At 60.8% G+C, this 27,827-nt stretch overlaps 1 protein-coding gene across 1 annotated transcript; it reads right to left on the reverse strand.

The window, feature by feature from the left end:
• Positions 1–125: 125 nt before the first annotated feature.
• On the reverse strand, positions 126–26,364 carry MMEL1 (membrane metalloendopeptidase like 1). Its single transcript, XM_044236266.1, has 23 exons — positions 25,980–26,364; positions 15,938–16,015; positions 15,208–15,267; positions 14,056–14,217; positions 13,711–13,791; positions 12,857–12,952; positions 12,414–12,532; positions 11,794–11,859; positions 10,308–10,442; positions 10,140–10,229; positions 6,881–7,017; positions 6,398–6,491; positions 5,012–5,140; positions 4,456–4,554; positions 3,892–3,975; positions 3,478–3,581; positions 3,146–3,204; positions 2,626–2,745; positions 1,590–1,723; positions 1,405–1,470; positions 756–851; positions 313–389; positions 126–225 (listed from the first exon to the last, which is right to left on the reverse strand). Exons 1-23 carry the CDS (start codon positions 26,134–26,136, stop codon positions 126–128), a joined length of 2,343 nt encoding a protein of 780 aa, XP_044092201.1. The 5' UTR covers positions 26,137–26,364.
• Between the last annotated feature and the right edge of the window lie 1,463 nt (positions 26,365–27,827).

Raw genomic sequence — 27,827 nt, forward strand, 5'->3', positions numbered from 1 at the left:
GGCGGCGCTCCGGGCGCGGGGCGGGATGCGTGCTGGCCTCGCCCGCTGCTCCCGCGGTGCGCGGGAAGGACGCCCGGCTCCGGGCGGCAGGTGCGCGTGGGCCACGCAGTGCGGCTCGCCCATGGCTACCAGACGCGGCAGCGCTCTTGCGGGTGCATGTGGGTGCCCTGGGCGCAGTGGAAGGCTTCCGCGAAGGCCGCCAAGTTCTGCAGCGAGCCCAGCACCCTGAGGGCGACCGGGGGCCTGAGCCGGCCTCCCTGGGTGCGCGGGCTAGGGGTGGGGGTCTGCCTGCGGGTAGGGGGGGCTACTTGCCTGTACTTCAGGGGGCTGTGCACGTCGGTCTTGATGGACTGTATGGCAAACTCGGGCCGGTAGGACCCGCACCACACCTGTGGGCGCAGGAAGGGTGTGGTTGCGGGCCTGGGGCGATGGGACGGGGGAGTAAGGGGGCCCTGAGGGGATCCAGGCGCAGCTGGGGCGGGCCTGTGGTCTCATTTCTTTCTAGGCATGGGGGCGTCCCGCCTGTCCCAGGCTGCCCCTTCTCGGGTGCGGGGAAGGGAGCCCCAGCTCCATCCGAACCCTCGGGCTCCGATCCCCGGCCATCCTTTTCCTCTAGGAACCTTTCCAGGCTTGTAAGTTCTGGTTCTGCCTGGCTTGCCCGCTGTCCACACCCCTGGAAGCATCCCATAGTGGAGGCCCTCCGACTGGTTCCGGGGCACGGTGGCCGGCCGGCTGGGGACTGGGGCTGTTGCTACCTGCGCGTAGTTGATGAAGAACAGCTGGGCGTAGCTGAGTTCCAGTCCTGGCAGCTGCCGGTCCTTGCCGCCTTCTGCCATCCACTTCAGGTAAGCCTGCAGGTGCCAGACAGGAGCTGGGCCCAGGCCTGCCTTCGCTCCCGGGGGCACACCAGCCCGTAGGGACTCTGGAGTCCCGGCACCGAGGCCTACTACTCCTGGTAGAGGTCCTGCTTCTGCCGCTTATGGCCCTTTGAGCACCCCCAGGGACGGTCACTCCTTCCTTAATGGCCTCGCGGTCATCTCAGGCTCCGCTGGCCGGGCTTGGGCAGACGGCCACGCAGGGCCCACCCGGAATGAGCTCCCGAGGCCCAGGGCCTGGGGCTGCAGGGGTAGGGGTGCTGCTGCGGCCGGTGGGTATGTGGGGAGTGTTGCCGTCTCACATGGAGATGGACAGCGGCTTCCCCAGAGGTCGAAGCCTCCTCTAAGGTCGGGGTGAAAAGTGGGCAGAACAGCCAGGTGCCTGCCTGCCGCCAGGCCGGCTCCCCCGGGGCCCCGCGGCCTCCCAGGACCCATGGAAGCGGGTTCCGGGGTACACCTCGGCTTGGGCGGGGCACCGTCTCTGCCTCACCGAGACACCCGTCCTTGAGAGGCCCCTGCTCAGACCTACCTTGTATGCCTGCCGCACCCCTCCGTTGTCGGCGATGTTTTCCCCGAGCGTGCTGAGGCCGTTCACCTGTGCACAGGACCCGGGATGGCAGAGGGGGTGGTGGCCAGAGCCACCTTGCCTCCCCCGGGGCCCAGGGCTGGGGTGCGGGCTCCCCGGGGGTGGCGGCGTGGCCGGGGCTTGCTCACGTTTTGGTTGTCCGCCAGATCCCAGGAGTAGTTCCCATACTGGCGCACCATGCACTCCGACTGCTTCCGGAAGTGCTGGGCTGAGAAGTTGCTCCACCAGTCCAGCATGTTCCCGTTCTTGTCGAAGTTCCGGCCTGGGTGGGCATAGGTGGGCTGCCCACACGGCCGTCCCTGCCCAGGGCCAGCCTCCCTACATGTGCCCTGGGAGCCCCAATAGCTAGAGCGCGCGTGTGAGCAGGGAGCGGGCCCCGGAAGGACATTGGCCTGCTTGAAAGGTCAGCACAATGTCACTGGGCTGCTTGGGCCTGGGAGGGGGGCTTTGGGAGTCCCCCGTGCCACCCCTGAGGTTAGGACCTGGGCTGTCTGGTCTCAGGGTTTAAGACCCTTGCTGGGGTGTCCAAACTGTCTGGACCCCAGGTAAGGGGAGCATGTGGTCCTGCGGGGGACAAGAGGCTGCCCTCAGAAGGTCAAGTGGTCAAGCCCAGTGGGAAAGCCAGCCTCGTTGGGCTGCAGCAGGAGCCTGTGTACAGAGTCACAGGCCACTAGAGCCAGGCAGGTGTCCCCAGCCCATGGTGTGGGGCAGGAGCATCGGGTCAGTACATCTCTAGGCTGGAGGAGGCTGGCTGTCCAGGAATGACACCGGTCAGGCTCCAGGGCAGGAGCTGTGGCTTCGAGCCACCCGAGCGATGGTGTCCCTGTCTCTGTGTCACAGGCCCGGGGAGGGCCGGTGAGGGAGGTGGGGGCAGGGTCAGGCCCTTGTGCCCTCTCCTCCATGGCTCTGCCTAGAGCAAGAGGCCCTACCGGGACCTGCCATTCAAGACCTATCCTGCCAGCATAGCTCCCCTGGGGACCTGGCGAATCTTTCCCACGCCCTGGGCTTTAGTGTCCCCATCTGAATCCTGAAGGGCTTGACTGGATGGCCCAAGGGCCCTGTCCCTCAGTCCCCTCCCGGGACTGCGGCTCGGTGCAGAGGGGAGGCGTGTGTGGGTGTGTGACTTGGTGGCGTCGCTCTGAGCACCCCACGCAGCTTCCCTACCATTGTCGTCAAAGCCGTGAGTGATCTCGTGCCCAATCACCATCCCGATGCCCCCGAAGTTCAGGGCCTGGGGCTGCTCCTTGCTGAAGAAAGGGGGCTGCAGAATCCCAGCGGGGAACACTGCTCGGGGACAGGTGGGGGCAGCCCTGAGCGCGCGCACCCTCATGGGCCAGCTCGGGGCGGTCCCCCTGGGGCTCCTGCCTCGGGACCCCGTGGCCCAGGAGGCGGGGCTCCAAACAGGCCCACGTTCCAGACAAGAAAGTGAGGGCCCGGAGCCGAGGGGCCAGGGCCAGTGCGCAGCAGATCCAGACTCTTCCCATGGTTCTCAGCTGCCTTTGGGGCTGGGTGTGCAGCCCCCCTCAGGACCCCCCACCGCTCACAGACAAAGGAGAGGAATGTCCCCACAGCTGGGGTGATGGGTGACGTTCCTACAGGTGGGGAGAGGTTCTCTCCTTTGGGGCACGGGCTGAAGTTCCCCCCAGGAGGAGGGGCTGGGGTCGGTCAGAGGGCAGGAACGTACCGATCTGGTTTCGGTTTGGGGAGTAGAACGCGTTCACCACGGCCGCCCCGATGATCCAGCTGTGACGAACGGGCGGTCTCCTAGAGCCTGTGTCTCCGAGCCCTCCCTCCAGCCCCCCTGCTGGCTTCCGGGTCACCTCGGGCCCGTGTCACGGTGGCTGTGCCACGAGACCAGCGTCGCCCACAGCCAGGGTGAGGTCGGGCAGTCCGCAGATCTGAATCCTCCCCGAGCCCCAGAGCAAAGGCACAGTGGGCTCTGAGTCGGACCCAGCACCGCCCCCTCAGCTGGCCCCATCCTCAGCCCACCGGCTCCCGCATGCCGTCCCCACTCACAGGTTCTGGTCCACTTTCTCCCGTAGCTTCTTGAGGCTCCGCTGGGCTCCAGCCTTGAGGTTCTGAAGACCATTTTCAAAGTACTGGTCCTCAGAGAAGTTCAGCTATGGGAGAGGAGCGGTCACGGCCGGGGGTGAGGGAGGGGCCAAGAGTGGCTGGGGACAGGCCCTGGGGCTGGCTCGGTAGTCCCCTGCAAGGCCAGCGGGCTCTGGGTGCAGGTGGGGGAGGGGCCTCTGGTGGCTTGGGTCTCCCCGACTGACTCCAGAGCGGCCCACCCAGGGAGGGGGCCGGGTTGGTGCCGGCACCGCCTGCAGGGGCCCTGGAGGCTCCTGGTTCGCAGGACTGGGCGGGGGGCCCATCGGAGTGGGGTGAGGGGACGGGGAGGCCCTGGGGGCCCCTGGGCTGCGGGCGTACATTGGAGTACTCGTCGTCCAGGTGCTTGTTCCTGTCCTCCAGGATGTAGTCTGGGTACCCGATCTGCTCCCGGATGTGCATGGCCTAGGGAGGACATTGGGCCAGTCTGTGCCCGCCCCACCACGGGGATCCTGGCTCTGCCCCTCGCTGCACTGCCCTGTGGGCAGGGGGCTCGGGGACGCGGCCCTCCGTACCGGCTGTGGGGAGGTTTAATGGGGGCAGATGTGGACCAGCTCAGCGCCGGGTGGAAGGTCTGCCCGACAGCCAGCCAGGGTGTGACGGGGTGAGGGCTGGGTGGAGGGGCTCAGCTTCCCTTTGTCACACTGGCCCAGTGGGGCTTCTGCTCCGAGGCCATGGCCACCCACACCTGTTCCCAGGGGTGCTGCGGGGGGGTCTCCCACAGTTGGCTTCGGGTCCCGCCTCTGCCCACAGCCTCTTTCTGGGCGAGCCACACCCAGCCTCGGTGTCTTCCTCTGTGAAGCGGGTGTGCTGACGGTCACCCCGGGAGCCCACGCTGGGGCTGCCCTCTCCGGGCGGGAAGTCCTTGGGGCTCCAGCCGCCCACCTTCTCCTGGGCCTTCTTCTTGGACGCCTCGTCCATCCAGCCCAGCTCGTCCAGGGTCTCCACGAACACCGCCCGCACCTTGTTGATGAGCTCTCTGACCTGGGGGGAGTGCATGGCCCTTGTCCTGCACAACCAGCTTTGGGGTCTCTGCAGGAGTCAGGTCCAGAGCCCCATCCCTGCTGTGGCGTTGGGGTGGGGATGAGGGATGATTCCCATGGGGACAGGGGTCATGGCTGTCGGTATTTCACCTGGGTGGGCCTGGGACCTGCCCACCCCTGGACTCCGAGCCTGTAGGACCCGTTCCTTTTCCCCGACAGACCTGTCAGTTTGGGGGTAGGGCCTCTGGCCTCCCCATGGGAGGGGCGCCGGGCACATATGAGCTCCCAAGATCACTGAGCACACATGGGCAGCTGGGGGACCCTGGGCTGCCCACCCCAGGAGCCAGGAGTCACCACGTAGGGCTGGGACCCGCCTCCCCCAACGGTGGGCCAATGTCCCTGCGGGGAGAAGCACCTGGACCCGGGCCATGGACCATGGACAGGGGCGGAGCACCCACCGCGTCCTTGCTGTCTCCGGGGAAGGCCTCCCTGACGTAGAGGGAGCCCACGGCGCTCTCCATGTTGCTGTTGACGTAGCTGACACACTCCCGCCAGCGAACCTCCTCCACTGTCGTGCCGTACAGCGCCTGCGGCGGCCGGTCACGTTCACACTCACTCACGGCTGCCTTCACCAGCACCGGCTTCCCTGTCCTCGGCCTCGGGGAGCCCAGGAGCCAGTGCGGGGTACGGAGGAACTCAGAGTCCCCTCTGAGGGTTAGCCACAGGTGTGGGCAGGACCGAGAGCGCAGTTTTCGGGGAAGGGCTCCCGACTCAGGCTCTGGGTTGTGCCTTTACCCTGGGGCAGTGGTAGGGCCCTACTCAGCCCCCAGTGCCTCCTCGCCCCCTGTTCTTGCCACCCTGGCCTGGCTGTCTGGCCGGATTCCGACTACAAGGACTCCAGCCCCACCCGAAAGCACAGGCTCGTGTTGACGCTGGAGGCCCTGGGGTCCCGACCCCGCTCAGCTGCAAGCCCCCCAGCTCTGCGGCCCCCAGTTTTCCCATCCCCAGAGAGGAGATGCTTGGTTAGCCACGTCTCCAACCCAGCGTGACAAGCCGGGGTCCAGACTTGCCCCCCAACTGCTCTGCCGTGTTTTCCTGATGCGCTGGAGGACTTCTGCCCGTCCCATTCTCTAGCGAAGAACCAGAGTCCCCCGACTCCCTGGCCCCTCCGTTTGTACCTCAACTGTCTGACGTAGGCCCCTCTGTCTGCTGCTGATGTCCTGGTCCAACCTGTCACCCCTGGTCCAACCTGTCATCACCTGGATGATGGCCCCTGTCTCCACTCTGATTCCACGTCCCCTCGGATCATTGTCCCAGAAGAGCCACCGAGACCAAAGGGCTTCCCAGTGGGTCCCCTGCTCTGCCCTGACTGTACCCCACTCCACCTCCCGAGCAGCCGGAATGACCGCGCCAGCAGGACACCAGCTTGTGGGTCTCTCTCTTACCGCCTCGGCAACTTTCAGGGCGTGGGGAATCCATGCATCGGTCCCGTGATTGCTGGCCCCATCTCTCTCCCTGACCTCAGTGTCCTCTCCCTCACATGGGCCCGTGGTGTTCCCTGCCTTGGGGATCTGCCCTGTCACTCTCTCCTCAAGGTCTCCAGCGTCACCTTCACAGAGAGGCTCTCCCTGTCCTGTCCCTTCTCCTGCTGTTCTACTTTTGCTTTTGAAGGAGCCGACTTCCAGTTTGTCGACGGCCCCCAGAGGGCAGGTACCTTGTTAGGCTCTTTCATGGCTCTGACCCCAGGGTGGACCTTGGTGTTTGGCCCACAGCGGGCGCTCCGTACCGTAAACTGAGCGAGCCAGTGTCAGGACAGGGCAGGAGCTGCCTCTGTGGGGTCTCACCTTGCGGTAGTTGGCCCGTGCCTCCTTGAATCGCTGGCTCAGGCTGCTGATGCGGTCCAGCACCAGACGCCAGACCAGGTAGTTCTGCACGGTCCTGAGGGCGGGGGGCAGAGCGTGGGTATGGAACAGGGGCGTGCTGTGAGCCCAGAGAGATTACTGGTCCTATGGGCTCTTGGTCGACTCGTTCTGTGCCAAGCAGAGGGATCGCCGCAAGCAGGGTGGTGGGGAAACCTCGAGGACAAGCCCCAGACCCAGCCTGTCTGCTCCCGGGTGCTTGAGACAGCGCGAGGAGGGTTCGCATCTGTCTCTAAGGCTCTGTCAGCCACTAACACTGACCCGCTCCTGTCCCTCACTCCCTGAGTAAATGCCCCCCGGGGTCCTCTCCCGTCAGGAGAAGCTGCTGGGGCCGGGGCCAGGGCCGGGGCAGGGGCGGGGGCAGAGGCGGGGATGCGGAAGCCTCTGGGCCCTTCCCTGGGTCCTCACCTGGCTGAGTAGACGTCAATGATGTCTTCAAGGTTCTGGAGGTAGGGGATGCCGTAGACCACCACTTCTTCATCTGGCAGCAGTTTGATTTTGACAGAGGACAGCACAGATTGTATGAAGAGCGTCCAGTTAAATCCCTGGGGAAGGCGGGCACGGGGAGAAAGAGGGAGAGACAGAGAGGTAGACATAGCTCCTGGGCATCCAGAAAATCCAGCTCCCACCAAAGAATATTCAGAGAACAAGAGAGAAGTCAAGATGATCAGAACCAGGAGAAGGGTGGGAGACATTAGCACAGCGCCCACAGACTGTGACAAGAGATTATGCTGATGGATTTAAAAACTTCAGTGTGGTGGGGAAATGCCTGAAAAACCCCCACAATTTAGCAAAATGACCAAAGAGTAGCCGATACAGTCTTATATGTAATAAATGGATCTTTAATTTGAAATACTCCCATGTAGAAATTTCCATACTCGTCTGGCTCTTCCAGTGGATGCTCTCTGACATTTAAAGGAGACATATTGCCAATCCTCCTTGAACTTCCCAGAAAAGAGAGGGGAAGAGAAAACTCTTGTCTGTTGGAATGATGAAGCCAAGAGTAACTTAATACTAAAATAAGGATATCACAAAAAGAAGGTAACAGGCGGTCTCATTTATGATCATAGATACAAAAGCCTTAAGGAAAGTCTTGGGAATTAGGACGTATCTGTACCCACATGAAATAGATAGTACACCACAGTCAAATTCCATTTAATCAAGCACTTCAAGTCTGGTGTGGTATTTGAAAATCGAATCCTGTAACTCACTGTGATGATGAGATAAAGCAGGAAAATCCCACCCTAATTCTGATGGATGCAGAAAGGAAGATATTTGCTAAATGTCACATCAGTTCAGGATAGAAACTCTTAGCGCACTAGAAGCAGAAGGCAAGTTCGTTAATCTGAGGAAGGGACTCTGCGTACGACAGCAGCGACACAGGAACAAACGTGTCGCGGCCAACAGGAAGATGGCGAACTGGGGCAGGTTCTTCTCTTAGGAAGGAAACAAGATGCGTACCATCACTATCACTGCCAGAACTCGTGTGTGCACTGAGTAAAACCGCCGAGCGTACGGTCAGAATCTCTGTATGCCAACGACAAAAACCATGAAGATACGTTACAAAATGAGGCCCTTCATAACAGTACGAAAAAACCAAACGGCTAAGAGCAAATCTGACGAGAGATGTGTAAGGCATCTTACGAGGACATTCCATACATGCTGTTGGGGACAGCAACTCTGCGCGCAGGGGAAAGTGTGGGGCTGTCTTCTGAAGATGGGCGCATGTGTGTTCTGTGAGCCGGCCAGCTCCTTCCCAGATGGACACCCAACAGCACTGCGCGCATGTGCGCCCCAAAAGACATGCACTAGAATGAGCACGGCCACTTCATTCAGAAGAGCCCAGAATGGGATCTGACCCAGAGGTCTAAAAAGAGTAGGGGCGGAATTCCCCAGGGGCGGAATTGCACGTTCCCAGAATGGATCACACAGCAGTCAGGATGAGGGAAACTTGCCTGATGCCCAGTGACGTGTGGGGTATAAGGACAGCGAGGTTCACCTACAAAACGCAGGCCACAGAGGCCCTGTGCAAATGAGCCAGCTTGCCTGGTTCTGATGTTGCTTCTCGTGGTGGGAGAAGTCGGGGTGGTGGCTGCTTTGGGGAAGGGCAGGGGCAGGGCCATGAGGAGGGTGTCTGTGGTGGTTTTGATCTGAGGAAGGCCTGTGTGCACATGCTCACGGGGACGCAAGTCTAAGCATTACAAGTGCATCGTGCACCAGACGCCCCAAGGCCTGGCTCCCAGAGCATCCCCGGAGCTGCTCCCGTGCCATCTCTGTGGCATGGCACCCGCGGGCCATCGAGATCTCTTTCTTCACTCCCCACATTTAGCACAGTTGCAAACCCTGCGGGGTCCACCTTCGATACGGCTCCAGCAGACCCCCTCTCGCCGCGTCTGCTAACAGTTGGCCCAGCGGCCCCCATTTCCTGCCCGGGCCGTGCTGCAGGCTGGTCCTCAGTGTGAATCACGTCGGTGCCCCAGACCCCTCTCCCGCAGCGTCAAGGCCGGTGCCCGGGAAGTCTGGCCCGGTGCACCCTGTCACCTCCCGGCCTCATCTGCCCTCCAGCGGCCTTGCAGCTCCCGCCTCAGGACCTTGGTCTTGGCTGCCCCTCTGTTTGGGCCGCATATCCCAGATGGTCCCTCCTCCAAGACTGCTCAGCTGCCTGTTGTGGCCCCTCCTGGCTGCCGTCGTCCGCACCCCCCCCTTGCTTTCTGACTCCTGCAAGTCCTGATCTTTCTCGCTCCTGGCCTGCACGGCAGCGTGGGTGCAAGGTAGGGGATTGCCTGCGTGGTTCCTGCTTGCGGCCGGTGCCAGAGCAGGGCCTAGCCCCCCAAAGTGCCCGCTGGGGGGCGGGCCAGTTATTGGGCTGTCTTGAGGGGTGGCCACAGCGGGTCCTCATGGGGAGCCCGTGCCAAGGAAGAGGGCAGGATCCAGGGACCATGGAGTCTTCCGGAACACCAGGTGCCATGAGCCCCGGGCAGGAGTCCCTGAGTTTTCCCATTCTGTTCTGCGGCTCCAAACACGGCATTTTCTGACCAGGGGTTAGGCGCTTTGGTTTCTATCCCTGCCCCCACCTCCTGTCGTCTCCTCCCTCTGACTTTGGCTCCATCCCTGCTCAGGCCCTCTGGCCTCTGACTTCGGCTCTGTCCTCACCCACCCTCTCCGTCCTTTGACTTGGCCTCCGCCCTGAGGTCGGCGATGGCTAGCATCGCACTTCTGCCCCTCCTGAGGGGGGCTGCTGGACCAGCTGGGGGCTCAGGGTGGCCAGCCAGCAGAGTTTGGGGTTGGGCGGGGTGCTCCCCTCTCTCTGGCTCTTCCCAGCCCCCGGCCCCCACGCGTAAGCCTGGCCAGCAGGGAGGGAGGGCTTGAGGGTGTGGTGGCGTGGGGCAGCCTTCAGTCCGGGGTGGGCGGGTCGGTGGGGCAGACGTGGGGACCGAGACCCCTGGGTGGGCGTCTCCCTGGCTCGGGTTAATCAGCCACGCTCCCAGGCTTGTCTCCTGCTCAGAAAAGTGGGGTCATTGCTGTGGTCGTCTCACAGACGGGGGCCTGTGGCCCTGGACAGCCCAGCTGCCACCGGCTGTCCCGGGGTGAGCGTGCGCCTGGCGTGTGTGCCCGCGGGATCCTTCTGAGGCTTCGCGGATGGGGGGCGTGGGGGGCGGGAGCTCACCTTCAGGCCAAACTTGTTCTGGAGGTCCTCCAGGCTCATCCGGTGGTACAGGGTGGTGACGTCATGCCTCTCCTCCTGGGGGGCCGTGGCCTGCACGGGGCAGGTGGTCACGCTGGGGCGGGCCAGCCGGGCCCACCCCCCTCCCCGCGCGCCGGGCCGCGGCCTCACGTTCGCCAGCTGCGTCTCCAGCTCCAGCACCTGCACCATGTCCTCGCGCACCAGGTAGCTGTTCTCCGGGAGGTTCATGTCCGCCCGCAGCATCGAGGCCACCGACACCATGAACTGCAGGTAGGCTTCCCTCACCTGCGCCAAAGGACCGGAACGGAGCCCGGCGGCCTCGCCGCCTTGGCCCCCAAGGGGCTCTCTGTGGGGTGGGGGTGGGTGTATGACAGGAAGCAGGCCCCAGGAGGCTTGTGGGGCCAAGCTCGGCTGGCAGTGAGGGCAGGGCCTGTGAGCCCCGGGATGGGGGTCTCCGGACTGTCCGCTCCTCCCCCCCAAGCCCCAGCCCCCGCCCCGTCCCCCAGGCTGGGGCCTCTGCTGCTGCTCACGCTCCCAGAATCGGCTGAACGGGAGCTGGAGGCCTATGGGAGCAGACCTTCTCCCCGCACCTGCATGGTCGCCTGCACACGGAGCCCATGCCCTGCCTGCTCGGAGCGCCCTCCGGCTCCACCCCTGTCCACCCCTGCCAGCCCGGCGACCCCGGGCCTCTGGGCTCCCGCAGGACCAGAGACATATTCTGTCTGGCTTCGTGGCTGTGTGTAAAGTGCTGGGCATACAGCAGGTGCTTAATGAAGGTCCGGGGCTGGCCCAGGGCTGTTGGCTGGGCTGCCCTCTCCAGGCTCAGCCCTAGGGTCACAAAGTGGGTACTGAGGATGGACGCCCCTCCTGGACCTGCTTCCTCGGGACCCCATCCTGGGAGGGGCTTCCCTCATGCCATGGAGGAGTGACGGGGCACGTCCTCCGGCAGAAGGCCGGCGTAGCTGCCTTGTCCGGTCCATGCTGCCCGGCACGAGGCCGTCTGGATGCCCTGCCCCTGCTCCAGCTGCCTGGTCTGGTTCTCTCAGCTCCACTGCCCCACCCCAGGGCTCTTCTGTCAGCCACGCTCAGCCTGTCTCCTGGCTGGGCCCATCCTTCCCAGCCTAGCTCATAGGCCCCCTCCACCAGGAAGCCCACCGTACTGCTTCCCCACCATGGGTCATTTTGCAACTTCCCCCTGTCACAGGCCGCTGCCTGGCTCTTCCTTCTACCCTCTTTGGCTCCTCGTCTCCCTCCTCCCCTGATGCAGGAGCTGAGCGCCTGAGGGGCAAGCCTGGGCTGGGGTGGCTGGTGTTCGGATCTCAGGGGCTCTCGCAGCAGATCCATGGTGCGGCCGCAGCCCTGCACTGTGCGACAGGCACGCGGGCTGTGACCCGGGGTTATGGGTCAAGCTGAGCTTGTCCCCACATATGGCGGGGCACGGTCCCTTTGATGATGCAGAAGGTCGCGCTTAGCTTGCGCACGGGCCTCAGAGCCCCCTGCAGGCCCTCACAGAGGCTGTGCGTGGCGAGGGTCAAGGGGTCACGGGGGAAGCCCGACCACGGTGGGCCCTGAAGTGATGGGTGGGAGGCAGAGGGGCAGGAAAGAGCCGGGGGAGCCGGGGGTCAGCCTGACTCACCTTCCGGTTGCTGCCCTGGTTGAAATAGTACTCTCGGGACGGCATGCCCAAGGTGGGCTGGTCTATCTGGAGGCACAGAGGGGGTGAAGCTGGGCGAGGAGCGGGGGTCCCTCCACAGCCTAGCTGAGGAGGACAGCAGCTCCCTCCGCTCCCCCTGAACTGGGCCCAGTTGGAAACAAGGGGTCCTCCAGGACGGGGTCACGCTGGTGCGTGGGCGGGCCCTGAGGTCCCGGCCCTGCCCTTCGGGGGATGGGTGGAGGGCGGCGGGGGCTGGACGGCAGGGTGGGCCCAGAGGTGGCTCTATGGCACCCTTGCCCTCCTGGAGCACTGTGGCCCAGCTGTGGCCCGTGGGGGCTTTCTGAGGTCAGGCTTCCAGCCCTGGTGCCAGAGCCCCGGACAGATGGCCCCCCAAAACGGCTTGGCACACAGGCCAGCTTCCCTGACCAGGGCCCAAGCAGGACACGGATGGGAGCAGGGCTCAGGGACACCGCTGGAGCTCACCCGCTCCCCAGAGCCAGCCCCTGCCGGCTCCCCACGGCCCTGAGCGCGCCCCAGCCAGGCACGAGGGCCCCGGCCTTCCCCGGCCTCCGGCGCGACCCGGCCCCCGGCGCGACCCGTACGTAGATGATGTGCCGGCTGGAGTTCTGGTCGTCGTTCCAGATGAAGAGGTCGATGAGGACGCGTCTGTTGAACTGCGCGTTCATCAGCGCCAGCTGCTGCTCCAGCTCCCACCTGGGGCCTGGGGGGTCAGCGCCTCGGGCTGGGTCCCGGCTGGGCTCCTGGGGTCCCAGCCAGGCCCTTGTTGGGCTCTGGGTCCCGGATCCCGTCGGGACCAGCCTCCTAAAGCTCCTGCCTGGCTTGTGGTGGCAAGGACGCTGGGGCACCGAGGGCCAGAGGGACTCAAGGGACCCGCTTCCCTCAAGGGGGCCCAGAAAATAGCCGGGCCCGTGTGCCGGGAGGGGAGGGCTCCTGAGGGGTTGGGCAGGGGCCCCGGCTGCCGCAGGAGCCTGGAGGGGCTCAGCGACGAGCAGTCCCGGGTGGAGTTGCCGGGCCCCCGCCTTACCTACGCTCTCATTCCACCTCTCCATGGTCACCGGCCAGCCGCCCATCAGGTCCAGGATGTTCAGCAGGGGCTGCGAGTCTCGTTTCTCTATGATGCCTGAGAGGCGAGGAGGGGTCACTCATCCGAGCCGTGGCGGGGGTGCGCCTTCTCACGGGCCCGCGGGGACACCGCTTGCCTGGCGCCGCGCCCGGTCCCCGTCCGACGGTGCAGCGTCAGACACAGAGGGGCCTGACGGACGCAGCTGCGACCGGCGCCCGGGGCTCGGGGAGAGCAGGCGGGCAGGAAGGATGAGGGTCGTGGGTGGACGAGCCAGGCTGGGGGAGGCCCTGTGGCCCGGGAGTCCTCCGAGAGGTGCCCCGTGGGCAGCCCTGGGCACTGTGGCCTGGGTGGGGGCCCCTGGGGAGTCCCAGCAGCACGGCACATGGAACACGGGCCGTGAACAAGTTCTCCGGGGCAGCGAGGGTTTGGCTGGGAGCCTGGGAACTTCCCTCACACAGGAGATGGAGGTGGGGACGCAGGGGCCTCGGGGCGGGTCAGCTGATGTCTCCTCCCTGACCCGCCTTCGGCAGCAGTCCTGTAGGCCAGCTTAGCCAGAGGCCGGGGCTTCTAGGTGGGCCCCTCACTGTTTCCCCCCGGCCTGGGTGGCGTGGCCCCAGGCTGTGGTCAGGCTTTAGACAGGGTCACAGGCAGTTGGGACCAAGGCTGTGTCCTCAGAGGAGCTTGGACCCAGTGGTCGACGGGGGCGCCGCCCCTCTGGCATGAACCCTGAGTGGCGTGCCCCTCCATGCTGTGCTCCAGGGGTTGTGGGTCCCGGAGCACCTCCCCTACCCTGCAACCCCTCCGTCCCCACTCACTCTCGTTCATGCAGGAGCGGTACAGCATCTTGGCCTTCTGCACAGCTGGCCTGTCCTCGGTGGTGGAATTCTCCAGCACCCCTGTGGGCAGAGGAGGAAGATGGATGGGGGCCTGAGGCGGCTGCAGGGAGAGCAGGTCAAAGGTCGCAGTGCCCCCTCCCCCTATTCAGTGACAAGTGGTCCCTCTGTCCCTGCAGGCCTTTATCCAGGGGGATTTCTTCTCCCCTGTGCCTGTAGGACCAAGGCAGGCCCAGCAGCCGGTCCCGCTGGCCCCGTGCCACCCTAGAGCGGGGCAGGTGCCCAGACTCACCCCAGCCCCACGGCCAAGGTCGCAGCTGCTCTCACCTTTGAGGATGACCTCCAGCTCGTCTCGAAGAATGTCAAAGACGCTGTATCGGGAGTTGGTCTCGGGGATCACGTGGCGCCGCAGCCAGCCTCCGCACGCGTACTGGTAGAAGTCGTCACAGGGCTCCCTGGACGGGTCCATGTTCTGGAGGATCCTGGCAGCTACTCACGGAGACGGTGGGGTGGGAGGGGGCACCTGGTTACGGGTGCCACCCCGGGTGGCCGGGGGACTGTTGGGCAATTGATCCTGGCTGTGTGCCCCCGGGAGTGTCCGTTGCCCTCTCTGAGCCTCCGTGAGGTCGGAAGCAGAAATTCAAGTTCTAAGCGACGACTTATTGTTCACATGATCTGGGACCCTGGGACTTTTCTGCTCTTCATGTCCACGTTTGCAAACCTGGGACGCCCGCAGTCTGGGTGCCCAGGAGGTGCTTTGCTGGGGGCCCTGGCCCTGGAGCCCCCTCACTCACCGGTATGTCTGTGGGGGAGGGGGCTCTTACCCACTACTTGGGGTTGTCTGCGGATGGAGGAGACGGCTTGGCCTCCAGCAGCGCAAGTGTGCGGGGTAGGTGGGGTCTGGGGTTCCCCGCGGCAGGCTCTCAGCGGAGGCGGCCAGGCTGGATTCCCCCCACGCCCCCCCGAATCTGGGACCCTCCCTCGCCTTCTGTCCCTTCTGAAGCCTGACAGGAAGCACCAGCTTGAGTGCCTGTCCACGCCCCCAACGTGGTCAGAAAAATCTCATTTCTGAGTTTTCACTGGTGTTTCTTCTGGCCATTTTCACTCTTTTCACTCTGCAAATAGCAACGTATGGGCTCCAATTTGACGACAAATTTGTGGGAGGAAATTCGTATGTTCATGTGACCTTTCTTTCTGTAACCACAAGAGGACCCAGCCCAGCACAACCTCCTGCCCCATCACGGGGGCCACGGAGGGGGGCGGGCGGCTTCCGGGGGGTGCAGGGATGGGAAGTGGGAGTACCCCTCTCTTCCTAGCCCACTGCAGGGGCCCCACCGGCAAGCCGGACCAGGCTCCGCCTGCCAGCCCCCGTGCCACATTTGGAGGTGGCTCTGCTGGGCCTTTGGGGGGCCTGTGCCAGCATCATGGGAAGCCCCCGACCCCGGGCAAGGCTGTGGAAGGTGGGGGGAAGGGGCTCACCTGCTATCACACAACCGGGGCTGGTGCAGATTTCGCCCATCTCCTTGGGCCGTTGGATGGCTGTGGGCAGGACGTGTTGTGAGCAAGAGGGGAGGCAGAGCAGGACGGGGCGAGGCAGGGTCAGTCTGCTGGGGCGGGCAGGGCCAGGCTTAGACCGCCCCTAGCCCCCAGGGTCAGTCCAACCTGCGACCCTGAGTCTTCCCAGGTGGCCCAGGATGGGGCCTAGAGTGAGGTGAGCCTCATGCCGGCGTCAGTCCTGCTGGGAACTGGGAGCCTCTTGGCACCTTCTGCCTCCACTGACCCCAAAGCTTCTCTGGATCCCCGGACTGCAGCTAGTCCTTCTGCCCTTCTGTCTCTCTGCCAGCCAGCTCTCGTCCCTGTCACCTCCTCCAGGCAGCCTGCCCGTGCTGCTCGTCTCTGCACATTGTGGCCCCCCGACACCCCCTATGTGTGGCTAGCTGGTTGTATAAAGGGGCACCTGTGCAGTCTCAGAGACAGCACCCCAAAGCCTGGGGGTAACTCAGGCTGGTTTCCTGGAGCCCAGGGAACACCCTGCATCCAGCTCATGGCTGTGGCCCTGTCTTGTCCCATCTTTCTATGGGGTCCTGGGGGCCCTGGGACTCTAACTCCCCAGCTGCACACCCTGGACTACGGAGTGGCCCAGCCCACAGGAGGCCCAGTTTCCAGCCCACCTGCTGGGGCCGTGTTTTGATAGGGAAGGCAAAGCTACCTCGGGGTTTTCGTTTTATAATGGTCTTCTCTTCCTTTGAGAAGCAAAGCCGGCTAGGAAAGAGTGTCAGCTGCTTCCCTGGGGAAAAACACAGCACTCAGCTCTGGCCTCCAGCCCCCCTACGGGGTACCTTGGGGGCTTGCTGGGGACGGGCCCGGCATCTTGCTGCAGGGCTGGGGTCCAGGGTGCTCTGATTGCTGCCTGCCTCCTTGTAGCCTGGCCTGGTCACCAAGGCCACCCAGCAGAACATATGTGGGGGAGGGGACCCTGCTGGCTTGCCCACCCCACTGCTCTCCAGAGCCGACCCACCCAGCCTGCCCCACCCTTATCTGCCGGGGTCCAGAGGGTTCCTGAGGCAGGACCTCCTTCCCCTCTGACTTCCTCTTCTATCTCGGGGCCACGGGCCACACCGTGCAGGGTGGACAGTCTGGGAGTCCTACTGAGGCAGGAACAACAGGCTCATTTCCGGGGAAAGGAAATCTGGTCACCCGAGTCTGAAGACGTGGACTCGGGTCACTTTCTGACCCATTGGCCAACTTTCCTCCATCCCTCCCCTGCACAGGATCGGGGCATTGCCTGGTGAGCATCAGGATCTTCTGAGTGGTTGTCAATTCTGCCTGGAGTGGGGGTGGGGAAGGGGTGACGGGGAGGGACAGAGGAGAACAGGTCTGGAGAGAGGGCATGCCTGGCCTAGCCACCTACAGACCTGGCTTGTGGATGATTTCCTCCACTAGGGAGGCACACTAGAGACCTGGTGGGAAGGAAGGAACAGGGCCTCATGCAGGTCAGAGACTGCAGAGGGTGCAGGGAGCTGCCCAAATGTTGGGGACACTCGCTGGGGTCCTGGCCATCAGAAGAAATGCTTATGAAACATGGGGTCTGAGCAGGGTGGGCATTTCTCCCCTGCCCATTGTGACTGCTCTTTCCACACACCGTCGTTCATCCGTCAGTCCCACATTTGTCGATTACCAACCCCAGTGCCAGGCACTGAAGATACAGAGTCTGACCCGGGTCCCGCCTCAGGGAGCCCAGCCCCGTGGACACAGGAGAACAGTGCGATCGCAACCGGAAATGAAGTGGTCCATCGGTGCCAAGGCATGGCTGTCCCACAGGTGTTTGTCAGGCTCGTCCATCGGTGCCAAGGCATGGCTGTCCCACAGGTGTTTGTCCCAGAGCCCTGGGACAAGAACTAGACCTTGGACCCCAAAGGGCCACCCCTCAGGGACAGTGGACAGGAAAGACAGTGAACAGGAAGGACAGGACGTCTGAGCTCTGGCCACAGACATGATGAGGAGGAGAAAGGATTTTTGCTTCTGATCAGGATAAGGACAGTTGGAGGAGAGTGTGGCTCCCTCCCCAGGGAGGGGACAAGCTGCAGATGCAAAAACAGGGAGGTTTGCTGACCTGCTGGAGCGTGGTGGGCAGGAAACCCACAGAGCCAAATTCCAGACAGGGAGGTGCGCTCCCCAGAGACAGTGGCCTGGGTCAGCCTTCCCCTGGACAAGGAGCCTGTGAGGGCAGAGGCTGTGAGCTGGCACCAGGGGTGGGGCTCCACATGGCACCCCCTCCTGCCAGATCCTTCTCATAAAACCTTCCCTGAGGGCACAGGCGGGGCAGGAAAGCCGAGAGATACCTCCCCACAAGAGGAAGCAGGCAAATGTGACCCATCACCAGAAAAGCCCTAGATAGTCTGAAGACGTGGACTCGGGTGACCAGATGTCAGATAGCAGACAAAACGTTCAGTGCTTATGACAGTTCAGTAAAGGGTCTGGTACAGAAGACGGGAAGTGGATCTGCCAGATAAACGGAAGTGGTAATTAGTGGAACTGAAGTGAAGAATTAGTTTTATAAGCTTCACAACACATTGAACAAGAAAGAATCCGTGTCACCGTGGGTGATCCAGACCATGGCACAAAGGAAAAAGACAAAACAGGCAGAGGAAAACATCCCCAAATCCCCAAACGTTGTAGCCCTCCCCTGCCAAAAGTCAGTGTGGAAGCTTCTTATAGAACCAAACAGTCTTACAGCGCGGTCCTGCAATTCCGCTCCTAAGTGTTTCCCCAACTGGTTCAAAAACTTACGTCCATACAAAAACCTGAATGTGAATTTTATAGAATTTTTGTTTGCAATCCCCCAAAACTAGAAGACACCATGATGTCCTTCAATGGAGGAGTGAATGAGTAAACTGCATTACATCTGCATGATGGCATTGTTATCGAGCAATAACAAGAGAGAAGCCAGCGAGCCACAAAACAATGAACGGATAGATCCTACGTGTGTACTATTAAGTGCAGAGGCCACCCCAAAATGCTGCATAGTGTAATTCCAAGTAGACGACATTCTGAAAGAGCAAAATTATGGAGGTGGTAAACAATGATCGCCAGGCATTTGGCAGGGGTGAGGGGTAGGGGTGGTGGACAGAAAGCGGGGAGCATGAGGGGTATTCCCGGGCAGTGCGTTGTTTTGTGGGGCCACAGGGAGTGGGATAAGTTATCTGGAGTATCTGCAAAAGCCCACACAACTGCAGCACGGAGAGAAAAGCTTAACGCACGCAAGTGTGAAAATCACGGAGGTGGTCTCGGGTCCCAGGATGGAACGGAAGACAAGAAACAAAGTGCATCCCATGTGTATGCAGTACCTCGGCAGAAAGGGGTGAGGACAGGGTGCTGACCCAAGTCACCTTGGCCCTGAATGGTGTGTGAGACCCAAGGCAGGGGAGCTGTCCAGCCGCGCTGTGCGGTCATTGGTGGACTTGGTCCTGTGGGAATGCCAGGCATGAGCACTGGGACTGAGGGAGTGTGAAGCGGCAGGCAGATGGCCAGACTGCCCACCACTGCAGTGGGAGGTCGGACCAGCCAGAGCGGGAGGCTGGGGTGAGGCCCGTGGCAAGGGGTTAGAAGCCCCCATGCAGACTGATGTAGACACAGAGGGTTGCACGGAGAAGCGCTACGGATGATGTGTGTAGACGTGAGTTAGCGTGCGTGCACACACGTCCTCCCACTGTCAGCCGAGAGCCGCTGCCCATGGTGACCCGGTAGTAATGATCTCACCTTGTAACCCCAGTATGGGTCTAACACTGTTACCCCATAAAAGGAACCAGGGATCCTCGGAGAAGCGGTGGGCAGAAAGCACACAAGAGGAGCCTGGAACATCTCGATGGCTAGAAAGCAAGGGAGTGCTCCCCTCCCCTCCGAAATCCCCAAGCCACCGTGATGGGGATGGGTCAGAACCCCCAGTGGCCAAAGCTGCAACCGTCTGCATGACCAATACGCTAGTACCGGATTACAATCCACAGCCTAAAATGCACGTGCGTGAGTCCATGCCGGCACAAATAAATCACTGAATAAGTAAAGAAGTGGGGGAAATTGATAGATTTCCCCATACAGAAGAATTCCAAAGAGTGTCCGTAGGTGCCCGGCCTTTAGGGACGTGGTTCTAACTCCTCACCCCTTGGGAGCGGGCTGCCCCCACTGGCTTCCCTTCCGAGGAGACAGAATGGAAAGGGGGGAAGTGGAGACACCGGATGAAGGCTACGTGGTCAGCAACAGTGATCTGTCACCAGAAGTGTGGCCGCTGACTTCCAGGCTTCCTCCCCAAAACACATCACCCCAGTCTAATCATGGAGAAAACCATCAGGCAATTCCCAAGGGACATTCCACAAAATGCAAGGCCAGGACGCCTCAAAACTGTCAAGATCGTGAACAAGGGAAGTCTGAGAAACCATCACGGCCAAGAGTAGCTTAAGGAGACTTGATGAAGGATGTCGTGTGCCGTCCCACAGGCTCCTGGGACAGGACAGGCGTGAGGGACCAACAGAGGAAATCAGAACAAAGTGTAGCCTTAATTGTCAGATGGTGATGGCGGTTCGTTACTTGCAACAATGTATCTCAGTGAGCAGAGCACATGTTAGCAGGGGACGCTGGAGTGTCATACCGCACGGTGCCATCTTTGTAATACTGCCCGAGCCCAAAGCTATGCTAAGAAACTTTTTTTTTTTTTTTTAAAGATTTTATTTATTTATTTGAGAGAGACAGTGAGAGAGAGCATGAGCGAGGAGAAGGTCAGAGAGCGAAGCAGACTCCCCATGGAGCTGGGAGCCTGATGTGGGACTCGATCCCGGGACTCCAGGATCACGCCCTGAGCCGAAGGCAGTCGTCCAACCAACTGCGCCACCCAGGCGTCCCTGCTAAGAAACTTTTAAATTACTTTTAAAACAACTGGAACACAGAATCTAGGACCTGTGGGACATTATTATTATTATTATTAGGGAGGGAGGGGCAGAGCGAGAGGGAGAGAGAATGGTAAGCAGGCTCTACGCCCAGTACAGACACAGCCTGATACCGTGAGAGGGCTTCCCTCTCACGACCCCGAGATCGTGACCTGAGCTGAGATCAAGGGTCGGATGCCTGACTGACTGAGCCACCCAGACGCCCCAACTATTTTTTTCCCCAATTTATTTATTTTCAGAAAAACAGTATTCATTATTAGACGCCCCAACTATTAAGTGGGACGCAAAACAGTAAGGCCTTTCCCACACAAAGGCCGAATAGAAGTGAAGCTTCCTACGGTACTAACATGGGGTCAGTGGGAAAGATGGCAGACGAAGCCCCAAGAAGGACGTCTTCCTCCTCTGTAAGTCCAGATGGGAGCAGCTGTCCCTAATGCCCGCTGACTCAGAATCCGCTCTTTGTTCTCTCTGTTCGCATAACTTCTGTAATATGTGAATTATCTTCACGTAGATTCTCTACATTAAAAAAAATCTTTTGAAAAATTTTTTTTGACATTTTTGTCTGCAAGTTTTGCTTTTCTGGCCTAGATATGAATAATTTATGTTCCCTCTGTCTCTTCTTCATGTCTCTCTCTCAAAAAAGAAGGCAGCAGAAATCTCAGACAGGTGGAAAAGAGCCCTCCTCCCTGGGGAAGGCGGGCTGGTCGTCATGCGGCTGTGGGTGTGAGCGCACAGCACCGTGCGGCCAAGGAAGCCTCAGGGGGAGACACTTGCTCCGGCAGGCCCAGGCTGGTGGCCTCCCCAGGTGCTCGCTGGAAACAAACACACAAGTTCTCTGGAGGGAAGTTTGCCGGCCCGAGAGACAGGGTCCCCACAGAGGCAGCCGGGGCGAGCATGGATTCATGCTGACGCCAAGACAAGCTTCCACAAGAGCAAAACAGACACGGAACCGTGATCCCCAAGGATTTTATATTTGGGGACTCTCTGATCCGAAGGTGTGGGGCATGATGGCCCCAAATCTAGACCCCGCTCTGCCCCAGGCCTTTGCCAGAGGACATCTTCTCCCTCTCTTGCCTGTGGGTTGGCCGCACGGCTTGCTTTGACCGCAGAATGGGGTGGCAGTGGTGCTCCTGGACACTGTTCCAGGTCTGGGTCTAGACCCTAGGAGGCCTGTGTGCTTCCTGCCGTCCTCTGAGACTTCTGCCGGCAGAGGAACCTGCCCAGGCCCGCTTGCTGGTGCTCGGAACGGGGGTGGGTGGGTGTCAGTTCCTGTGGAACAGAGTCGCCCTGTGAACCTGACCCGGCGCAGCTGACCCCCCCCACTGGGGTGTGCAGACACGTCCCCATAGACGAGGGCTGTCCCCATCCCTGGGCGCTGGGTGCCTGTGCGGCAGCAATACCTCCCTGATGCAGAAAATATTCCAAGTATATTGAAGAAGTAAAAGAAAACACTGAAAACAAGGTCGTGAGACATTAAAAAGAGTAAGTTTGTAAAGAATAAATTATAAATTCTAGAAACACCGAAGAATGTAGTAGCTGAGGTTAATTTTTTTTAAGGATTCCATTTATTTATTTATTTCAAATTTTAATTTTGCACCAGCTTACTTTTGATATTAACTCATTTAAAATACATTTTATTTTTTAATTTAATTTAATTTATTTATTTTAAAGACTTTATTTATTTATTTGACAGACAGAGATCACAAGTAGGCAGAGAGGCAGGCAGAGAGAGAGGAGGAAGCAGGCTCCCCGCTGAGGAGAGAGCCCGATGCGGGACTCGATCCCAGGACCCTGAGATCATGACCTGAGCTGAGGGCAGAGGCTTTAACCCACTGAGCTGCCCAGGCGCCCCCATTTATTTATTTTTTTAGGGACATAGAGAAAGAGAGACACATGGAGTGCCCATGAGTGGGGGGAGGAGCAGAGGAGGAGGGAGAGGGAGACAGGAAGACTCTTAGACTCTGTGCTCAGCAGGGAGCCCTTCGCAGGTCTAGATCCCATAACCCTGAGATCATGACCTGAGCTGAAACCAGGAGTTGGAGGCTCAACCCACCAAGCCACCCAGTGCCCCCACTGAGATTAAATTAAACAAAAAACAAAGAACAAAAAACACCCAAAATGGATTTTGCCCTTGAACTGCAGTTTCCTTTGCTGGTTGAAACCGGAGTGACAGCTTACCCCTCTGGTTATGGGGTTTTGTCTGAACCTTGCCTGCACTGCGGTACAGAAATATTTAGATGTATTTTTGAAGAATTGACATTTTGCAAAAACACAATCAACATTTTAATTCATATGTGTGAGCAAAGGCAGTGTCCTAAAGTGTATGGGTTCCAAGTTATTGCAGGGTTTTGGGGGAAAATTTCTGCAGATAATATATGGGGGAAGAGAGGTTTAGGGAGATGGAATGTGGTCGGAGTGACTGACCCAGAAGGATAAAGTCAGAGACGGAAACTCTCCAGAGACACAGGGGATGGGGCAGGGGGTCGAGGACGCACAGAATCAGAATTTGACATCGGGAGAAGAGAGGGAGAGACGCAACGTTCAGAAAGATCGTGCGCCACTTCCCACGGTGAACACGAGGCGTCACGGCTGAGACTCAGGGATCGCAGCCTCTCCAGAGCCGGATGAACAGCACGAATCTTCACAGCTCGATGCCTCCACGGTCAGAGTGAATAATACCCAGGACAGAGAGAACAGAGCTCAGAGGGACGGAAAGTTCACCTGATGAAGATTTCCGGACTGAGACAGCGAGTGCCACTACTTGGGCAACAGTAGAAGCTGCTCACGCCTCCGGAATTATTTGGAGAAAAGAGCAGAGAGGTTCGGAAAAGAACTCCAAGACTGAGAAAAGTCATTTGGAACAGACTCACGCGGACGGGAGTCAGCAGTGAGCGCTGTTGCTGAGCTATTACTACTTTGCCCTCAAGCCACGTCCCACAAGGAACTTAAAATCTATCTTACAAGCAAGAGGTTGATACTGGAGACGGGTAAAGACAGGCTCGTATGTAGTAAGATAATCTGACAGTAAAAGAGGAAACCTCTTGAACAAGGCAGCTACTCATGCCGAGGAAACTGGACCCTGGCAGAGGGCTTGGCTGTGAATAACATTCAGGAGAAAACTGTAAACGATGCTGGTGGCTTTACCCCAAAGCGCAGATGCACCGCTGTTGGGCAGGCAGGACCTCGCGGGTGTAGGGAGCTCAAGCTGCCTTCCCTGCAGCACGTCACCCACCACCCTGGGAAATGACCAAACGCACCATTTTGCTATGACATCTGATCGCGAACAGCATGACAGACCGAGACATTTTTCTAAGTGTTACTGATGTATTAAATCCGGGGCCCTCAAGTAAGCCTCTAACGTATGTACTATGCTATGTTCCATTTTACAGGTAGGGAAACTGAGGCACAGAGGCATGAAGGAAACCTGCCAAGGTCACACAGGTAGATTTGGGGCAGCCGGCATGCCTGGGCGTTCACGACCTTATCATGCCTCCTTGCCATCCCGCGGCGACAGTAAAATGTTCACAGTCAAGGCTTGGACAGGAAGACACACGAGTCCGGGAGTGGGCAGTATTTTTTCTGTGAAGGGCCAAGTAATCAATACTTTAGGCTTTGTGAGCCACATACAGACCCTGTCTTGCCTATTTAACTTAATTATAACAAGAAAATACCCAGAGACAGTACATGAATAAATGGGCACAGCTGTGTTCTAATAAAACTTTATTTGCCAAGATGGGCCGCGGTTTGCTGGCGTCTGCGCTGGACAGTGATTGTCGCTGCCCGTGGGAGCAGGATTCTGGGAGGGGCTCTGTCGCCCACTGGAATTTCTATAAAGACGTTTGATGTTCTGAAAAGGCTTCATCTCTGACTTTTAAAATAACACCTATTTAAACAAAAAAATCTAAGATAACCCCTTAAAGGACAACGATCGAAAACCCGCGAGCTGGCTCTGGGAGAGCAGAGAACAAACTGTTAGCGGCGTGAGAAGCACCAAAGAACAGAAAAACCAGACTCTGCAGGAATCGTGGTGAACGCAGAGAGACTCTGCTTCAGGGCAGAGACGAGGACCCCAGCCCGGCTACGCGCTGTGGCAGGAGACACAGCGACAGCAGGAGACACAGAACGTTCGGAAGAAAAACGGAGGAAAACCGGCTGAGTGAGCGGGCCCAGGCAGTCAGGCTGGTCCCCGACGAAACAGAATTCGAGGCAAACGGCTTCAAGGTAGAAAGGGTCATTATGCCCTGCGGGGTCTTGGAAGATGCGCAGGATTCTGCAGCACGAGACTCAACACACCGAATCCCCAAGCAGGGAGAAGACCGGACTGGTGTCCCGGAGGGACCTGCATCTCTGGCTTCCCCTGCCGGTCCGGTCAGGCGCCCTCCCCCACCCGTGCGGATGCTGACAGCGGGGACCTCGGGTGAGTCCTGCAGCGACTCAGCCAATACCGAGGAGTCAGTGCCCCATAAACCACAGTTTCCGACAACAATGCAGTTAACGCAGAAACCAATTAAAAAAAAAGTAACTAGGAAGATCTCCATGCATCTTGATTTAAAAAAATTTTTTTTGAAATAACTCATGAATCAGTGGAGAAGATCCTCATGGAAGTGAGAAGGCCCTTGGACACAAACAGCGTGTAAACCCCCCGTGGCCACCAGGGCCAGGCCGAGATGAGCTGGCAGGTCACGTCTGCGGGTGGGGGCACGGGGTTCGGAGGGAGGGGCCCCGGCCGAGTCCCCATTTGTACTTAGGAGACCACGAGGAGAAAAAGGCAGACTGGGTAGGGGTCGGGGGCCCGCGCCAGCGCCAAGGTGTCTCCAGGCCCAGTGAGCCCTGAACAAAGGCTCCTGGAGGTCTGGGCTCCCTGAGGCTCCGTGCAGCCGGCAGTCCTTCCCCTGTCCCCTGCCCATGCAGCAGAGCCCACCCACCCAGCAGGAGACCCTGAGGGGGTCTCAGACCAGAGCAGCTGGCAGGGTCCGCAGCCGCAGGCACGTGCACGGCTGGGAGGGGCCCTGGGCTGGGACGTCGGTCACACCCACAGACCAGCACCGTCCACCGCAGAGCAGACAGCCCTGGCCCAGCCAGTGGGGGAACATTCCAGGGACAGAGTCTGTGACACCCACTGTTGAGAGTGCCAGGGGAGCATCTCTCCTGAATCCCCTGAACCCCAGAGTCCATGCCTGAGGTGGTGCCCGTAGGCAGCAGGGGGCGTGGCTTGCGCGCCCCCCAACCCAAGCCAGGGACAGCCCTTCCTCGGCCACCTCGGGGGAGGGGGCGGGGGGCGGGGGAGGGCTGGGCGGGGGAGGGGAACAGAAGAGGCAGTGTTGGCCACGCCCCCATCGCTCTGGGACCCCAGGCTGACCCCTCCCACCATCTCACAGTAAGCAGAGCCGGTCTGGGAGGCGGCAACCCTCAGCCGGTGGGCGTGGGGGTGGGGGTGGGGGTTGGAACCCCAGCAGGTCCTTCCAGACCTGCGACCAGCGGCGGAGACACAGGTGAGCCGAGGGGATTGGGGGGGGCGGGGGGTGTCCTCAGAGTCCTGCACTGGGCTGGGCCGGCTGTGGCCTGTGGGGCGCAGTCGCCGCCTGGGGGAAGGGAGGGGGCTGCGCGGACGGTGTGGGGGACCTGGTCTGTGCATCTCAGGAGTCCCGCAGCGGCCTGCAGAGCTCGCCGGCACCAGCCCGCCCTGGACAGGGCCTTCTGGTAGGAGCTGCCCGATCCCTGCCTGTCAGCGCCCAGGGCAGACCCCCCTGCCCAGCTTGACAAGACTGGCTCATCAGGGTTGGGGGAGACAGCGGAGGGGGGGGCTTCACTTACCTCTGCTGTTGGCAGCGTAGAGGAGGCCCAGGGCCGCCAGGGCGCCTGTCGCCAGCAGCAGCAGCAGCAGCAGCCCCCCCTCCAGGAAGCCTCGGTGCTTCTGTCCCGACCAGCCGGCAAGCTCCACCATCCCTACTGGGCTTTCAGGCTTCCCCATCACCAAGTCTCTAGCCAGGGGAAAGTGCACAGCTGAGAAGCCCCAAGGCCAAGGGCAGGGGCTGTGACTGGCCAGGGTGGGGACACCAGGCCAGGGGAGATGTGTGAGGAGCCCCTGAGGCCCTGGCCGAGGCTGGGAGGCCTGATGCTCGCAGGTGCTGGTCCTTGGAGGACGTTCGTTCTCCCATTGCCAAGTCCACACCCGTGGACTTGCGGGCGCAGCCCGTGTCTCTGGCTTGCGGCACTACCCTGGGCCAGAGTCTTGGAGTGCCCGAGGCAACAGTGTGGGGGGGCGGTGCCCAGCGTGCCAGCCACGGTGGCAGCTCTTGCCAAGGTCAGCTTCTCCAAGCCCGCTGTCTGGAGGGGAGGCCCAGGGACCCCTCTGCTCACCGCCGGAGGAGCCCTAGGGGCCCAGCCAGCCCAGCTCCCATGCTTGCCAATGGCCACTGCTGTGGAGCCTGCGGGGGGCTGGGAGAAGGGGTCCTGGATCTACAGGCCTGGGCACCGGGTCAGGAAAACCCTTTGGGGGGTGGTGTGGGCCTCTGGGCCCCCTGCCCACCTTTCCTGCCTAGAGCCCAGGAATGGGGGGTGGGGGAGACCAGAAGGACCTGCGCCCATGCAGGCAGTGACCAGAAGGCCAGGCAGGAACAGGCTGACCAGCTCTAGCGGTCACCTGGGGGGGTGTGCCGCTCCCATGCCTCCCTTCCCCAAAGGACCCTGCCTGGTCCTTTGAGGGACCACGCCAGGAGGTGGGTGATGGTGGTGGACGCTCGGGGCTGCCACGGTGTGCAGAGGGGGCCTGCTGCTTGTGGCACAGGCTCTGGGGTCTGGGTGTTCTCCCTTACGTAAGTGTGTGCACGCATGGGCCTGTGCTTCTCTGTGCGCATATGTGAGGATGCACACACGTGTGCGTGCGTGTGCAGAGCCCTGCCCTGGACAGCTGCGTCTGGGGCCGGAGAACAGAGGGCTGCCCCTCCCCGAGGCAGACTCCAGGTCCTCGACGCCCACCACACCCCTGCTGTGGAGTCCCAGTGCCTACCCTGCATCAGGCTGGGCGGGGAGCTCGGGAGAAGCCTGAGGAAGGCAACCCTCTTGTCCAGCCTGGGAGGGGGAGGGGGAGAGGTTCCTCCCTACCAGCACCAGGGGCCACCTGCCCCATGACCTGACTGAGCGGAGAAGCCAGGCCGCCTCTGATCTCAGGATCCCCAGGGGACCTAGTCACCTCTCTCTGCACCCGCTCTGGTCCTCCCCACCACACCCCCAGACAGACCCCACCTCAGGGGCTTTGCCCTTCCCCCGGATTCCTGTCTGCTCCACCCTCACGCTCCAAAAGTCCTCGCTCAAGGTCACCTTCCCAGGGAAGCCTTCCCTGGGTCCGTATTCACTGGAGCCAGGCTGACCCCAGGTCTGATGGCGGTTCTGCCGCTGGATGGGCGATTCAGCCTCTGTGCCTCTTCTGTCCCCGTTGTCCCCCTCCCCGAGGGGGATGTCTGGGCCATGGGAGTTGGGGGCTCGGCCTTCCTGGGCCCCCAGCACCCAGAGTGGTGCCCTCGAGCCGTCCGTCACCACCGCTGGCGGGGTCCGAGCCTTGGCCTGGCCATCCGCCGCCCGATCTCACCAGTGTGGTCTTTCTCCCCTCAGAGCTAGTGAGCTCCCTCACTCCTGCCCTGTGGGCTTCCAGGGACCCGCTAC

Source organism: Neovison vison, chromosome 2 (genome assembly GCF_020171115.1).
Source record: "Neovison vison isolate M4711 chromosome 2, ASM_NN_V1, whole genome shotgun sequence".
Taxonomy (NCBI): domain Eukaryota; kingdom Metazoa; phylum Chordata; class Mammalia; order Carnivora; family Mustelidae; genus Neogale; species Neogale vison.

What these genes read in the sequence shown, in the direction of transcription:
- MMEL1 (XM_044236266.1), bottom strand. Translation starts at nt 26,136, where the DNA reads ATGGGGAAGCCTGAAAGCCCAGTAGGGATGGTGGAGCTTGCCGGCTGG. An exon ending in CTACGCTGCCAACAGCAGAG is followed by an intron (nt 16,016 to 25,979) that starts GTAAGTGAAGCC and finishes GTTTTTCCCCAG; the next exon opens with GGAAGCAGCTGACACTCTTT. An exon ending in GAGAAAGTGGACCAGAACCT is followed by an intron (nt 3,205 to 3,477) that starts GTGAGTGGGGAC and finishes CGTTCGTCACAG; the next exon opens with CTGGATCATCGGGGCGGCCG.